The 16,625-nt window shown below is 35.8% G+C and overlaps 1 protein-coding gene across 4 annotated transcripts in view; it reads right to left on the bottom strand.

The window, feature by feature from the left end:
- Positions 1-905: 905 nt before the first annotated feature.
- Positions 906-16,625, bottom strand: part of RNF170 (ring finger protein 170) — a 28,243-nt gene continuing 12,523 nt past the window's right edge. For all 4 annotated transcript variants that reach the window (XM_054565937.1, XM_054565940.1, XM_054565939.1 and 1 more), the window contains 3 exons: positions 13,154-13,227; positions 9,458-9,568; positions 906-3,729 (listed from right to left, as the gene is read on the bottom strand). In XM_054565937.1, the coding sequence (XP_054421912.1) occupies positions 3,460-3,729; positions 9,458-9,568; positions 13,154-13,227 (455 nt within the window). In that variant the 3' untranslated portion in view covers positions 906-3,459. The remainder of the gene's footprint in view (positions 3,730-9,457; positions 9,569-13,153; positions 13,228-16,625) is intronic.

Genomic DNA, 16,625 nt, shown 5'->3' with positions numbered 1-16,625 from the left:
CAGTATCAGGTATTTTTAAATACTCTTTAAAGTTTTTGTGTTTTTAAACAGATTAAAATCTGAAATATTAGATACCAATGAGTTTAAACATCTTTAGCCCTTAGCCCTTCTCCTACATCCCATATTATATTCCCTTCAAAAGGCCTATACTATATACCACTAGTCTGGTAAGGAAACTATCCAAACATGCTCAGTGTTTATTCCTCTCAGGCACCAATGTGGGATATGGGACCAGTCAGAGGATGCAGATGTATGAAGGTGACAGTGACTGATAACATCGCCAACTGCTTGCAGTCAAGGACTCAATGTTTTAATATTGATGCCATGAAAATGGTCTGGTTCTGACAGAACAAAATCTCAGTAACTGTCTTTATCACTGCGATTGTCAGCAGCCCCTACAGCTTGCTGAGAGACACGTCTTAGGACCTTCAAACATTGAGTGCCCTTTCCTATTGTGACCCCGTCCCAGGTTCACGGGTTGCTCTTTAGCAAAACAGGAGAGCCTGGAGTACATTTTAGTATTACAAAGACAAGGGAAAGAATGTTGATGCAGACACGAGGGCACAGACTCAGAAAAGATCATTTCAGTTATCAAATATGCAATTTCAGTCACTACGTGCAGAAAAGAAATAGGGATGGGGAATCAGGGTACAGGCCTAATCTCTAATTTCATTTCCACCCTTCTTGTCCAGAATTAACATAGGTTACCCAGGTAAGTAATTTTCCTCAAAACAAAAACGCTTCTACTTTTTAAATTTAAAAATATCTATGGAAAATTAGAAATGTGATGAGATACTCGATGTCCACTAGTGAAAAAACCATTGCAACCATTATATTGAATGCTATTTCAGGAGTTCTAAATTTTAAAGCAAACAGTATAAAAGAAACATGAAAATAACAGCTACTTTTTAATTTTAGATATGTTGTTTTTATTCCAAAGAACAGGTGTCTGACAAATTCTTAAATCACAAAGTTTGAATCCAACCATTAATTCTCTGCAACTCTGTGAGGTAGGTATCTGCACAGCCACAGGGATCAAGACAGTTCTTTCCTCCCCTGTTGCTTTCAAATGCTGAGAACTGTGGTGCTGAAACCACTGTTCTAGTGGGCATTGAGAACAACTGTTTCCTCCATCTTTTTCCATAGACCTGCCCAAGTTACCCGCTCCTGGGGTCGGACCATTTGTTTCTGTGACAGTTATGATATTACTGTTTACAAAGTCCAAATTGTTGCTTTGATTTATATGATCTCACTCTGAATCACAGAGGTATTACTATGTTGAAACACTGATTGACTCTACTTGTTTTAAATGCTCTTGGGCACCATCTACATTTATTATCGGTGATCAATACAGATAACATAATAAACAGGTCTAAAATTCTAAATTGCCCATGTGTTTCCTTTTGTATTTAATAAGACTTCAGATCATACAGTGTTTCCGTGTGTTACAAAAGATGGTACAATACACCTCTACCAGCAAAGTTTTATAAAGAATTCCAATATCACAATAAAATTATTGTAACTAGAAATGTGACACTTGAAGCAGAACATGCACAGAGAATGAAATCCTGTAAAAAATGACATTGCTATATAGCTATAGCTGCACACCAAGTTTGCAGTGGTAGGAAATGCATTTCTAGTCTGGTATAACAAACTCCTACTCCTTAGTTTTTAGAATTAGTAGCTGCAGCTGAAAAGTTTTTTGTGAAGTATGTCATCCTATTAGATGTTTGATTTAGAAGTACAGATTTAAGATTCATGAAGCTTGGTATGTCATCTTTCTAGACCTTTCTTAGTAGCACCTATCTTACTCCAGTATGTTCCAAAAGACTCCAAGGGACCCCAGTTTCTCTCTAGCTTCTCTTCTTCGTAACAACCCTCACATTTATCTGAACCCCACGCAAAAGTCCTATTGAGTCTACTACCAGTTCAGTCACTATTTGTGGGTGGCTTCAGACAAAAAAACCCCTGTCCTCAGTAACAGGGATTTCAGCTGTGAAATGAAAGACACCACCCTGCCTTCTTCATCTAACTGTCTTAAGCGTAAAATGGAAAGTATGTGAGAAACTGCTACATTTAAGCATTACTGTTTTTTTTCTCTAACAAACAACAGCTTTGTCCAAGGCCCAAATTAGAAAACACCATTATTGATTTTATTCAGCATCTTATTAGTTAATGGATAATCTGATTAATTTGGGAGACTGCGACAGATTTGTTCTTTTTTTTGCCTATTTATACATAGGGAGGCTCACTAGTACACGAATGGACAATGTGACTATCAGTGATTGCAGGCGACAAGAGCTAACACCCCTGGGCATCAACAACCTTCCTGCTGTCCAGTTTGCTACTGAGCAGTACCAGCCAAGGGAGTTGGGATTTCATAATACTTGTGGTTTTGGCTCTTTTCAAACAAAACTGCAGAAGAGAGCATTAGATACTTACACTGTAGCCATTAAAAAACCAAAATAGCTTTCCTATTGAATCACCTCTGACATTTGCTCATTTTGCACCATCTAGGGACAGCATCACAAGTTTTCTATCAAGAGAAAATGAACCAAATGTGTCCGTTCTGTTACTCTAGCTCACCAGTAATTTCTCTGGTCAAACTTAAAGTCTCCCTAGCGCCCTCCCAGTATTCTCTCTGATGCTCAGGCCGTGAAGAACCACTTTTCTCAGAAATGCATCAAACTACTACTTGTTTGCAGTATCATTCAGGTTCCTGAAAAAACATTCCTTTTGCAAGTTACTTTGATACACTGTTGTATAAAAGGATCAAACTCTGGTTTAAATGCCATACTGAGAACAGAAGTATGCTGACTGGAGATAAATGTCTTACATCTTGTTAATTATTCTAGTGTTCTGTAAACCAGAATGTGAAATTAGATTATAAAGTTCAAGTTTCTTTGTTCACCTTCAGCTGATAACAAAGACTTACATCAGAATGGAAAGGCAGAACTGCTCCAAATGCACAAAACTTAGCTAGTACTAACTAGCTAAGAAACACTGACTTTTTCCCAATATTGTGCAATATTTTATTTTAACAAAAACATTTAGAGTCTTGTTGCAATATACTATCATATAGGTACTCACTGAGAAGGAAAAATTGGATAAAGTGTACATTTAACACTATGTTACTATACATCCAATTAATCTGAGTAATTTCGGGGGAAAGAAAAAGATTAAAGCATCCCTTTTTATATAATTTCATGTTTTTTCCAGAGACTTTACAGACAACACAATCAAGATACAGTTGTAAATTATTATAATTCTAACCTTAATATTAGAACCTGCAACATGTAAAAATTCCAGTCATATATTGCTAGGTATTTGTCAAATAAGAATCAAATGTTTGTCTGACAGCAGTCTTCAGTTTGTAAGATAATATTCTAATGCTTTACACTGCTATGGGTCCTTTTGTTTGATTTTACACATTAGCTCATATTTTAGTAAACTTTTTTTTCACCTATTTAGTCTCTGTGTTATCACTTCTCGATACATAATAGAGATGTAGATAAGCAACAAAAAGATGACAAAGAAATCATCTAAAAAGCCCAGAATTCCAAACAAGGCTTCAGGTACAAAATCTAGAGGTGATATAAGATAGAAAAAGGCTCCCATTAAACAAAGTATTATCCTGATACGGAACATCCAGAAAAGGCCACCGACTGAAAACATTTCCCTGAATGCATGTCTCAGTAAAGTGGGTAGATCCATAATTCTTTCCATAATCTGGTAGGGGAAAAACAAATATTATGATTTGGCATCTAACGCGTCATATTTTAAAATAATATAATTATCTTAGAATGCACAGACAAACTCAGTTAACATGAATTAAGTTTCATCTATTGATTGACCATCATATTTTCTGGTTATTCATTTTATTTAAAAATAATTCTTTGATTACTAGATTCTTATAAAATAGGTTTTATTGCAGATAATTGAAAAGCGATTAAAATGTCAGCAAACTTAAAATATAGGACATAATAATGTAAAACTCAAGTTACCTCTAATTTGAGTTAGTAAAATAAACCAAATGAAGAACCTACTGTATAGGATTAGAGTCTGAGGCTTGAGCTCAAGTCTCAGCTTTAAAGTCAGATAGATCTGGGTTTGAATTCAAAATCAATTACTTACTTCCCCTAGGTGACCTTGGGGCAAGTTGTTTAACCTACTAGAGATAAGTCAACAATTGAGTATGTATGTACGGAGGACTTTCAAAAACTGAAAGCGATATTGTATATAAATGACCTTTATAAATTACCAGGTAATATATAAGTATTATATATTAAAGACACATCAATATTAATGACTGTCTGAGAATAGCAATGAAACTGATCCCTTCTGAGGATGTTTATTCTGCTTAGCTCGAATATAAGCAAATTCCTAATTGCCACAAAGATTTTTGGAATGCCAAGTCCTACCTTTTTGAAAATGATTAAGTCCTAAATATGTACAGAAACACATCAATTACTAGGTTTTTATATAAAGGAGCATAATTTTCACAGCTGAACTTTGTAACAAAAAACATTTAAAAAAATTTTAAGATATGGAAAAAATAAAAACTTTAAGATATGGAGAAACTGGAACCCTCATATACTGTTGGTGGAAATGTAGAGCCCCTTAGGAGACAGTTCAGCAGCTCCTCAAAATGTGAAACACAGAGTTAACTGCAATATCCAGCACCTGCACAGCAAGGCATATATACCCAAAAGGAATGAAAACATGTCTATACAAAAACTGGTACACAAGTTAATGGGAGCATTATTCATAATAGCCAAAAAGTGGAAACAACTCAAATGTCCATCAGCTCATGAAACAAAATGAAATATATTATTTGCCCATAAAAATCAATGAAGTACTGGCATAAGGGATACAGTCAATAATATTCTAATAATTTTATAGTGTCAGATGGGTACTAGACTTATTGAGGTGATCGCTTTGTAAGTTATAATCACTATGTATAATCACTATGTTGTACACCTGAAACTAATATAATGTATGTCAACTGTAACTGAAAAAAAAAAAAAAAAAAAACGACAAAAAGCAATGAAGTACTGAGGTATGTTACAACATGGATGAACCTTGAAAACATTATGCCAAGTGAAATAACCCAGAGACAAGAGGCCATATATTATATGATCCCATTCAAAAAAAAAGAGGAGATATCAAGGACAGCCAAATCTATAGAGACGGAAAATAGATCAGTGGTTGCCAAGGACTGGGGAGAGGGGACGACGCAGGGGAGAATGGGAAGGGGCTGCTGAAGCTTTTGGGAGAATGAAATATTCTAAAATTGTATCATGGTGGTAATTAGATTATATTTACTCTAAATATACTATAAAGCATTGAATTGTATACTTTAAAACACATACATCTATGGCATGCAAATTACATCTAAATAAAGCTATTAAAAAGGAAAAATAGTACCAATCTAACAGGGTGGGGCAAAAGTAGGTTTATAATTGTGAGTATCCAAAACAGCATTTATTCTTGAATTATTAATTATTATATTATTTTCCACACAAACAACTGTAAACCTACTTTTGCCCCATCCTGTATTTATAGGACCTTGAGCAAATCAGTTTATTCTCTGACTGCAAACTTCTCATTTGTTCTGTGTAATTGTTAGTGGACTACATGATATAAGGTCCTGTGTAGTAATAACCTACCGTGACTCTTCAACATATTTTATTTTTCAGAAGCTGGTAGATACAAGGCAAACTGACCAGGGGAAGTAAATCACTTCCTGCAGTCATTCCACCGCCCACAGTTCAGCTATTTTTAACAATCTGTATAAATATCATAAATCCAACTCCGTATATATTTATTGATTTAACAAGTGCCAAATAAATTGAGAGGAAAATGGAGACAAAAATGGTAATTGATGAGAAAACCTTTTTAAAAATACAAAGTAAAGAAAATCTTGAAACTCCTTTGGAAAAACTGGTCACAAATGAAAAACAATGGTCTTTTTAGAGTCACTTCCTATATTAACTTTCTACTCTCTATGGAAGAAACTAATATTTAAAGCAAAACAGCTACACGTTTTTCACAAGTCAATGGTAAATTACTTTAAATATTCTAACAATAATTTTCTGTCCATTATCAGCAATTTTTCACTGCTCATATGGCACTATTTATACAAAATATATAATTAGACAAGAAATATGAAAAGAGTTACTAAGAAATGTTTGTGTATTAATTACAATCTTACCCCAACTTTGAGGCAGAATATCAAAGAGCTGTCTTTACTATATTGTAACATCATCACAGACCAAGCTTTCTTGTTAAATATAAATCTGACACACACACACAAATAAGAACTGAGCAATGGTATGCTTCACACTTAAAAGTATGAATGACTATCTTAAAATTATTATTATTATCTTAAAGTTCAATGGTAGATCTTGAATTTGAAACACTGATTTTCAAAGAATCATCCTACAGGTGTCCCTGGAGGATATGTTAAAAAAAAAATGGCTGACGCAGCACTTTTTTCACTGATATGTCTCCTAAAGCAAGGGACATAAAGGAAAGAATAAACAAGTGGGACCTCATAAAAATAAGAAGCTTCTGCACGGCTAAAGAAAACATCAGCAAAATGAAAAGGGAGCCAACCATTTGGGAAAATATATTTGCTAATGATACATCAGATAGAGGTTTGATCTCCAAGATATATAAAGAACTCACTCGACTCTACTCCAAGAAGACAAACGATCCAATCAAAAAATGGGCAAAAGACCTGGGCAGATGCTTTTCTAAGGAGGAGATACAAAGGGCCCAGAGGCATTTGAAAGGATGCTCAGCATCACTAACCATCAGAGAAATGCAGATCAAAACCACCATGAGGTACCACCTCACACGGGTCAGAATGGCCATCATAAACAGATCCACAAACAACAGGTGCTGGCGAGGCTGTGGAGAAAAGGGAACCCTAGTCCACTGTTGGTGGGAATGCAGACTGGTGCAGCCACTATGGAAAGCAGTGTGGAATTTCCTCAGAAAGCTGAAAATGGAACTGCCTTTTGATCCAGCGATTCCCCTGCTGGGACTATACCCTGAGAACACCAAAACGCCAATACAAAAGAACCTATGCACCCCAATGTTCATAGCAGCACAATTTACAATAGCCAAGTGTTGGAAGCAACCTAAATGCCCATCAGTAGATGACTGGATCAAAAAATTATGGTACATATACACAATGGAATACTACGCAGCAGAAAGAAAAAAGAAGTACTAAACTTTGCGACAGCATGGATGGAACTGGAGCGCATCATGCTAAGCGAAATAAGCCAGGGGGTGAAAGACAAATACCATATGATCTCACCTATAAGCGGAACCTAACCAACAATGCAAAGAAGCAAGGAAAATAAGACCAGCAACACTGAAAGGAAAAGAAATCAATAGAGACAAGAGGGAAGGGGGAGCAGGGAAAGGGAAGGGAAGGGGAAAGTCAAGGAACATATAGCAAGGACTCATGGACAAAACCAAAGGGGAAGAGCTGAGGGAGGGAAGGTGGGAGGGGGCAAGGGAAAGAGGTGGGGGGAAGGCAGAGACAAATGTATTTAAAAAGTAAATAAATTAATAAAAAAAAATGAAATGCAAAAAAATAAAAAAAATAAAAAAATAAAAAAAATAAAATATCAATAAATAAATAAATAAATAAAAATGGCTGGATCAAGCAACTATGGAAGACAACAGTGGCTGGATTGTTTTTCTTGTTGCTAAAACATCTAAAAGATTTACCTGTTATCATTCACAACAGATGAAACTGTATACCTTTAAATGTAAATGACATTACAGAATGAGGAATATAAGCAAGGGAGCACAAGAGCACACAGTTGTTTATTACTAAAACGTTTTAATAGCTTATAGTCTTGGCTGGGAGTAAGAGTATTAATTATCTCAAGGATAATTCATTAATTTACTCAATACACATGAAGGGTCTACTACATCCCAGACACTGCATTTCACAATGAGCATATAGTACTGACTGACTAAGCACTGTCCTTGCTCTCATGATGCTTTCAGTCTATGGAGAGCAAGACAATGAACAAGATTTGAGTGCCGCTTGTGACAGATGCCATGAAGAAAATGTACAGAGAGCAGTAAGAGAATGCCTTAGTTGTCGAGGAAAGCCTCTGGAGGAGGTTTATTTTAGAACTACCTAAAGGATGAGAAATCACTCGTGAGAAGAGCAGAGCAACATGCACTCCAAACAGGAAAAGGCACAAGTGAAGGCATCATGTGGAAAAACTGGGAGCTATTCCGAGAGCTGAAGGCCAGTGTAGCTGAAGTATGGTGGGGGCAGGGGAGGGCCAGGTCACGCGGGGCCTTGTAAGCCACAGGAAGGAGTTGGAACATGATTCCAAAAAAATTGCAGGTTTTCAAACACAAGAGCATCATGGCCTTACTTACATTTTCAAATGTTACTTGGACTGCTGTGCAGAGAAAAAGTCTAAGTGAGAGGCCATGGCAAGTGTCCTAAGCAAGAGAGGACGGTGACTTTGACTAATATGATGGCTCTAGAGACACAGGACATTTTTATGAGGTGAAAATGACAGGACTCACCCAAAAGAAAAGAAATCGTACAACTTATTTACAGATCAGATTAAGGGAATGAGGGAGACAAGGAGCTCAGTAAGACTGAGAAAAAGAGTTAACTGAGTTGGGGAGGGAATCAGTTTAATATTCTACATGTTAAGTTTGAAAGGCCTAGGGAACATCCAAGTGGAGATGTAAGCTCAGCGGGTGGATATATACCGTCTTAGAGCTCGTGGGAGGGACCTGGGCTTTCCATATACTAAGTTTATACTTAGTATATTCTGGTTTTTGAAATACAGATTCAGTCATACACACACTTCTAGAGTTCTTCACTATATTTTGATAAAACTGGAATGATAATAAAATGTAACAGTTTTCAATCTATCAAATGCCTTTTTTTTTAGGGGAGGGGTCAACTGTAGAATTAATGTTAGAATTAAAAAAAGAATGATTTGAATAGCTAAGATGACATACAGGGTTACTTAAGGGAACATTTCAAACGGGGCCAAGGTAAGTAACTTAGAGTAAAACACAACTGTACAATTCTCTCCAGAAGTTCTCAGTTGTAAGTTTCTCATAAAGTAAAAACCTATTTTAGAATCACATAGGAGTTGATAATTTTATATTTACCTCAAATTTTCTCCTACTGATTTTTTGCCATTATCTCTTCATAAATGACTTTTACAATGCCTTTTTTTTTTTTTGAGATAGCAAAATTGTAGTCCTTGGGAAAGCTGTAACTCAGTGAATGACAACAATGATATGAAAGTAAAATCTTTACCCAACACACACAAACATTGAGGTTTTTCATATTCAAAGAATATTTGTTAGTAAATCTCACTTTGCGAAAGAGAGTATTGTTATACTTGAACTTTGGTCCCTCTAACTTTGTACCTGCTATAACTTTACTTACAGATCTGGGTTGCCCTGAGAATCTCCGGTTATAATCATTAATATCTTGATGCAATGATACAACATCCTGAGACTGGTCATTTTCACTAAATACTGGTAGCAATAAAGTTACCTGTATAATACAGAAAAAAAAAAATTTGTACCTTTCTGCAGCATTAGTTTTTTGCATTTTGTGTTATTCAATAAAACAAGAAAATCTTCTGAATTTATATTTCACTCATTTCCTTTAATAAAGGCAACACAGGGGAGGAAAGTAGGATTATTTTCCTACTTTCAATAAAATCCAATGCAAATGTAATTTGAGCATCTATAAAATAAAATGGGCATGTTATCAAAACACTGGTCCTAATATTTTCCAGTCCACACCAGGGTAGTTACAGCTGAAGATACAACAATGATGAGAAAACATTCAGGAGTAAAGTCTCTGGTGTTTGAAATATCTTTAAATATTACCAGCCATAACATAGACATTAACTTAGTGCGAGGACTGGCTCTCAAGCACCTAGCCCTACTATGATCAAAAAAGGTAATGCTTAATACTGTTATATAATATAATATATTAAACCCCTCTTCCTCCATGGTAGATGTAAGGATACACAAATGTCCCAGGACCATACTTGGGTGATCTGAAGATGACAGACCACAAAAAGCCCTGACAGAAATGGTTACTGTACAATGAGATGAAGATGGGAAGGAGAAGTGACGATTTAGGTTTAAATCATAGCTGTTGTCTTTGTCCTTCCTCAGTTTAGCTGTAAAACTAGGGCTTCCCATTTCTCAGATGCTCTCCAAACAGCTAAAACAAAGGCGTGCATATACTGTTGCCTCTTCATGAATTTGTTAATAAAAATGCATTCTTTCAATAAGTTTTAACTGAGCATCTACTGTGAGCAAGGCACTGTGCTAAGTGCTTGATATACAAATAAAATTAAAAAACAATAAATTAAAAAAAAATAAAGACACGGCCTTGCCTGTTGGTGATCACAATTCCCAAGAGAGAAGGGAGGTAGACCTGTGCAACACCCGGTTCTAAGATGTTTTAATGATACTTGAAAAGACTTCTCCCTGGGGTGTCCAGACAGCTTGTAACGTAAGCTAGCCCTTGAAAAATGCAGGTCGGTGTGCTCGTGATGCATTCATGCAGGGAAGTGTCAGCCTGTGCATTACTACTTCCAGTGAAACAGGTGAAGCAGGTATCTGACATCTGTCTTGCCTCTGGGATGAATTACTCTACAATTAGAAAACTGAAAGCTACTATATTCAAATAACTATCTCCACCCTTCTAACCTCTGGCCAAATTATAGGTGGTCCAAAGGATACCACCTGATAAATTTATACATACCCTATGAAAAGCTACAGGTGGAGCAACTAATTCTTTTTTGTTTTTGTTTTTTTTTGGAGAAAGATAATTTTAATTTTGGACTAATTGAACTTAAAATGCTGGTGAGGTATCCAAGTAGAGATGTCTAGAAGACGACTGAAGTCAGTTCTGAAATTTGGGAAAATTTTCAGAGTGAGAAATAAAAAATTGCAAAGACAATTATATTAGTTTCCAAATGCTGCTGTTAACAAGTTATCACAAACTAAGTGGCTGAAAACAAGACAAATGTATCAATTTAGAGTTTGGAAGGTCAGAAATCCTAATACCAAGGCGGAAGCATGGCTGCATTCTCTTGCAGGGGTGTCCAACCTTTTGGCATCTCTGGGCCACACTGGAAGAAGAGCTGTCTTGGGCCACACATTAAATACATTGTGACACGTAATTACAAAAAAAAAATCTCATAGTGTTTTAAGTAAATTTATGATTTTGTGTTGGGCCACGTTCCCAGCCATCCTGGGCTGCATGCGGCCTCTGGGCCGCAGGTTGGACACCGCTGCAAGGCTGCAGGGGATACTCCATTTCCAGGCCTTTGGTGGAACTAATTCTTTAACACAAGACCTAGGGCCTGGTCTGGTCTCAGAGCGGCTGGCAGCTAAAGATGATGAGAGGTGGTAGTGGCAAAGAAGTTTAAGTATTGACTGCTTTGTGTCACATAGAAAATCATCCAGAAAGGCAGTACAAAAAACAAAACAAAACAGATTTTCCTCCTGACCATGTGATAAAGAGTCAAATGTGAAAGAAGCAGATTTCGGGAATGTAGAAGGAAGAAGAGAAAGCCCTGAACCTCCTACACCCCCGCCCCCCACAAAAAAAGGCAGCGATGGGGAAGAAGAGTAGGTGGCCAGAACAAAGGCTGATAGGCATATGGGGTGGGCAAAAGTCGGTTTATAGTTTGAGTATGTGAAAGAGTTTATTACTGAATTATTATTATTATTTATTAATTATTGTATTATTTTATATATGAACTTTAAACTTACTTTTGCTCACCCTTGTATATCCCTGTGTGTGTATTTAACAATACATACCATATGGTTTTATTTATAAAAAAGTCCAAAAATCAGGAAAAACTAAACAATGTTAGCAGTGTATGCTAAGGCAATAAAACTATAAAGAAAAATCAAGAAAATGCTTATTATAAAAGCGAAATGGGAACTACCTACAGGAGACAAAAGAGGAGTGAAGATTTGGGTGGGGTCCTGAGGAAGCTTCTGGGGCTGCTGGCCAATTTTTGTTTCTTCATTTGAGTGATGATTACTCAAGCGTTTCTTTGTGATAATTCAATGAACTGTACTTCTTTGTTTTGTGTGCTTTTCTGTGGGTCTATTTTATTTTACAAAGAAATTTTGAAAAATTGGAACCTCTTCTATTGTTTTATTTTTTGGTCTCTGCTGATTTATGCCTTTACACAGTGTCCTTTACTGTTGTTTTAGAGAAGTTGTAAGAGGGAGCAAAAGTAAATACGTGCATCCAATTTGACATATTTACTTGGAAACTATCCATTTTAGGACTTTATTTTGCACATTGAAAGACTTCCTAAGTAGATGCTGTCTTTTTACATGTTCATAACTCATTATCAGAAAGGTGTCTATTTTTAAGTGGAAAATAAAATAACTATAAAGGAAATTATGAAAAACTACAAACAACTGAGAGAAATGTCCTATTTTGCTATATTTATTAATTAAAAAACTAAGAACTTTTGTTTCTCAGATTCTTCAGTATATTGCTTTCTCCAGTTTGTCAAAGAAATTGAGAAAGCCTGGCAATCCCATCTGTGCTAACATTTCAGTCTTCGATATAAGTTCACAAAAACTCACTGCCTCTGTGCTGAGACAGCTTCTAGACTGACTATAATGGTCACATCTGTCCTGAGTAATTCAGTATGATTATGTTTCAAAAAAAGACACTTTAAAAAATTATTATTCATTATTTAAAACTATCTGGACCCTTACTGGAGAGGGCAGATTAAAATTAAGTTAAAAAGGAAAATCAATTTTTTTCAAAAGTAGTAAAGGGGTTATTTGCTTAAGCCTGATTAGTCAGTTCAGTTATTCCTTTGGTAATATTACAGCAAAGATGTTTGAGGGTTTGGGAGAGGATTCATTTACCATTTGTTTTTCTTTCAACTGAAGGATTTCAAAGGGAATCCCTTTTTTTGAGGTGTCTTAAAGACATTAAAGAAATAATGTAGTAACATCATAGAAGCTTTGAATAAAGGGAACTCTGCTAAAAATATCAAACTAATTCAGAAGTCAGGTACAGAAACTGTATTTACAAAATGAACTAGCATTTATGATGCTTTCTGGATACAAACATTACCGTTTGTCTACAGATTGGACAACTGATTGCCCCAAGCCATGAACCATATCGCCAGTACGCAATAATGCAGGTACCTAATGGGAAAAAAAATTAATACTGATGTTTTAAATATTGGAAATATTTTAACACTATCATCTTATTTAACATTTTTTTTAACTTTATCCAGCATCTGTTCAGGCAAATTCAAATCTCACAACAATTCCTATTAAAAAATTTTTTTATTTAAACTACCATTGACGATACAGATATTTTTAGACAAAACCAAGCATGCATTAATCGCTTCAGTGCTGTGAGGCTTACTAGAAAATAATGCATTTCTTATGTAAAATAAATAAAACATCATTGTATAAATGATACCAACAAATCACAGCCTAAGTTTTCTATTTGAAATTTCATACACATTACAAAAACACAATCACTTTTTTATGAACTTAGAGAGCCAAATTACTTAAGTATTAATAAAAGTTGTTAAGTAGTGTGAAAAAGGAACCAAATTATACAAAGATTATATATTCTCTGCCCTAATAAAGTTGATAATCCAGTTCAATAACTAAAATCAACTTTTGTACTGGATGGGTTTGATTTTTCCACTTGAAGGTTTTTGTGAGCAGCAAAACGGCTAACCACAGCCTGAAGGAAGAGCTCAGACAGTAGTAGGTGAGCTAGGTGTAGAAGCCCTAAATTTTAGACCGGTAACAGATGAAGAAGAAAAAATTTTAAGTAGTGTCTGATGTTTAAGGGACCAATTCTTTCTCCCCTCTGCAGAACACCCATTTCTCAGACCATCCAGGTCTCATTGTGAATCTGAACTAAGCACTTCCGGTCACCCTCCTACACCTCCAGGACTTTCTCTGTATTCTTCCTCTTGCTTTAGCACCCTAGCTTGGCCTTCCTATGTTCCTTATTTTTATTCTTCCAGATCAAATAAATGCCTGGAATTCAGAAGAACCAATGGCAAAGTGAGGAAACCAAGGTGACATACTTAAATCAATCAGAGGGTAGTTAAATCTTGAACTGTGTAATACTAAGTATAAAAGGAGTACAGAGAGGGAAGAATCTCAGGGGTGTATTATAGAGTAGTCTGCCAAGAAGGAAGTATTTGGACTTCATAGGATAGCAAAAATTTAGATAGGCAGAATTCTGGAGGGAGGATGCTCCAGGTTTTATGAGCAGCAAGAGCAAACGCCAAAGGCAAAAATAAATGGTTTGTGAGGAGAGTGGTGAGCAAACTAATGGGCAAAGCGAAGGCCGTCCAAATTGGACATTACAGTGATTGTGGGGCAAAACTGGTTCAACAATTTAAAGATGAATTTAAAAGCTAAACAATATTTGATATTTTTCCCTACTCTTAGAGTGTTAATTAGATAATATTAAGTACTTTGAGCAATCTAATTTCATATAGAAACTACATAAAAACAAAGCTTATTATAAATCTGTTAGTAGTATTATCATTTGTAAAGATGCCTTAGGTTTATATAGTACTGTCACACTCAAAATTTCAATGTGTTTTGACGTATATGAACTTATTTAATCTCACATCTCTTTTCCACAAATTGGGGTATAGGTGTCTTTGCTTTGCAAATTATGTAATGACCACTTGCCTGACTGAGAAATTATGGTCGAGCAAATTAAACACTTCAGTTCATCTGCTATGACACACTTGATGCATTTCCTTATTCTCAACGTTCTCTTCTTTAAAAAGAGATCCACCTACATAGGATGTGTGGGAGAGATGACTGAATGGCTTCAATCTGGGTTACAATTTTTCCAAATTTGTTTATTTTTTCAAATGGGAACAAGACCTCATAAGACTGCTGGAGAATTAAATAAAATTATGAGGGCTACAACTGCCAGTAAGGTATGTCTATTGCTGTATTATTTTTAACTCACTGTGAAGGGGCAGAACTAGGCCTATGCATAGGAACTAAGCTAAAGTGCTCTTGATACACATGGAATCAATATAGTTAAATACTATTCAAAAAAACACATTTTTTATTTATTGAGAAGTTGAATAACTAGTTTTTTTAACCTCTGAACCAACAGACAGTAAATAACAGTGTCTAACAAGTAGAGCAGGATATCAGAAGCAATCTATCCTATTACCTCAGACCCAAAGGTAAAACCAAGAACACAATACAGCCATCTTTCAATTGACTTGGTTATCCACTCAGTGAATTACTTAAGCCTGGGTTGGCAAATAGAGTTCACCATGCCTGCCAAAATGCAATGATTCCTAACACTTTCTGAAGGATGGCTGACTCCATATCAGACTCAGTGTCCAATTGATTAGGAATATCTACCAGAGGTTTGAGAGTGGGGGGAAGTATCTGCTTTCTCTGATGGCCATTTAATTCTCCCTATCTGATCTGTCATTATTTTGTTCCTCATTAGCATTTCCAACAGAGAATTATAATTTGTTAGCTACTTAGGCAAAAACCTTAGGAAACTGGGTGGAATTACTAGATGAGGTAACAGTGGGGTTGGTCAGTACTTACTAAATGAGCACAAGGCACAGAAAATCCTGGATTTCAAATATGTATGCCGTCCCTGATAGCATAAACAGTAACACCATATACCTAAGCATTCTATATTATCAGTCTAAGCAAAAGTAATTTATAGGATCATTGTATGCTCCATTTTTTAAATTAGTCTTCGCATGGAAACTGTGCATTTTGGGACCAATTAGAACCCTATCTTGAATACAGCTGTTCAAACCCAAAGAAATACTACAATAAAACACTGGATAAGTTTTAAGTAATTGTATAAGCCACCAATTAAAGAGTAGAACTGAGCATAGGGTTTGAAGTTAGACATAGTTTTAAAACCTGCCTCTGTCCCTTGGCAGCTGGATTACCCTTTGGAAAATTTCGTAATATCTCTGAGCCTTGGTTTTGTGAGGTTAGATGAGATGAGGAATGTTAAGTGTTGTGTAATAACTGCCTCTCCCCAATCTCGTATCACCATAACAAGCACTGACGATATGGTATCTCATTAATCTCTATGAAGTCTTTCTGGAGGGTGAAAAGTACCCCTTACTGACAATAAATAAGTGTGAAATCAATGTGCCCTTTTTTGTTCCACTGCATCCTCCAAGTTTCTCATTCTCCATCACCAACTCTCTTGCGGTCATGAAGAAAGAAAATCTAAGAACTTCTGGACTGACTCAGAGTAAGAAAAGAGTTAGTAGAGCTAAGGGATGGCCCTGGGCAGGGTACTTGAGAGAAGAACCTTCCTGCCTTGGGAAGGTTGAATAATAAATGAAACTACTAAAAAGCAAATGAACAATGAGTCACTCAATCCATCAAGGTATTGATATACCTGAATTACTATTCAAAGAAACACATTCTGTTTATTAAGAAGTTGAATAACTAGTATTTTAAATCTTTGAACTAACAGACAATAAATAAAAATGGCCAATATGTAGAGCAGGGTATCAAGAGCAATCTACAATATTCATGAAATACAAAATATG

Source organism: Pteronotus mesoamericanus, unplaced genomic scaffold, assembly GCF_021234165.1.
Source record: "Pteronotus mesoamericanus isolate MK-2021 breed Mesoamerican mustached bat unplaced genomic scaffold, CSHL_Meso_final contig_169, whole genome shotgun sequence".
NCBI lineage: Eukaryota > Metazoa > Chordata > Mammalia > Chiroptera > Mormoopidae > Pteronotus > Pteronotus mesoamericanus.
This window is presented reverse-complemented; position numbering and strand designations above follow the sequence as displayed.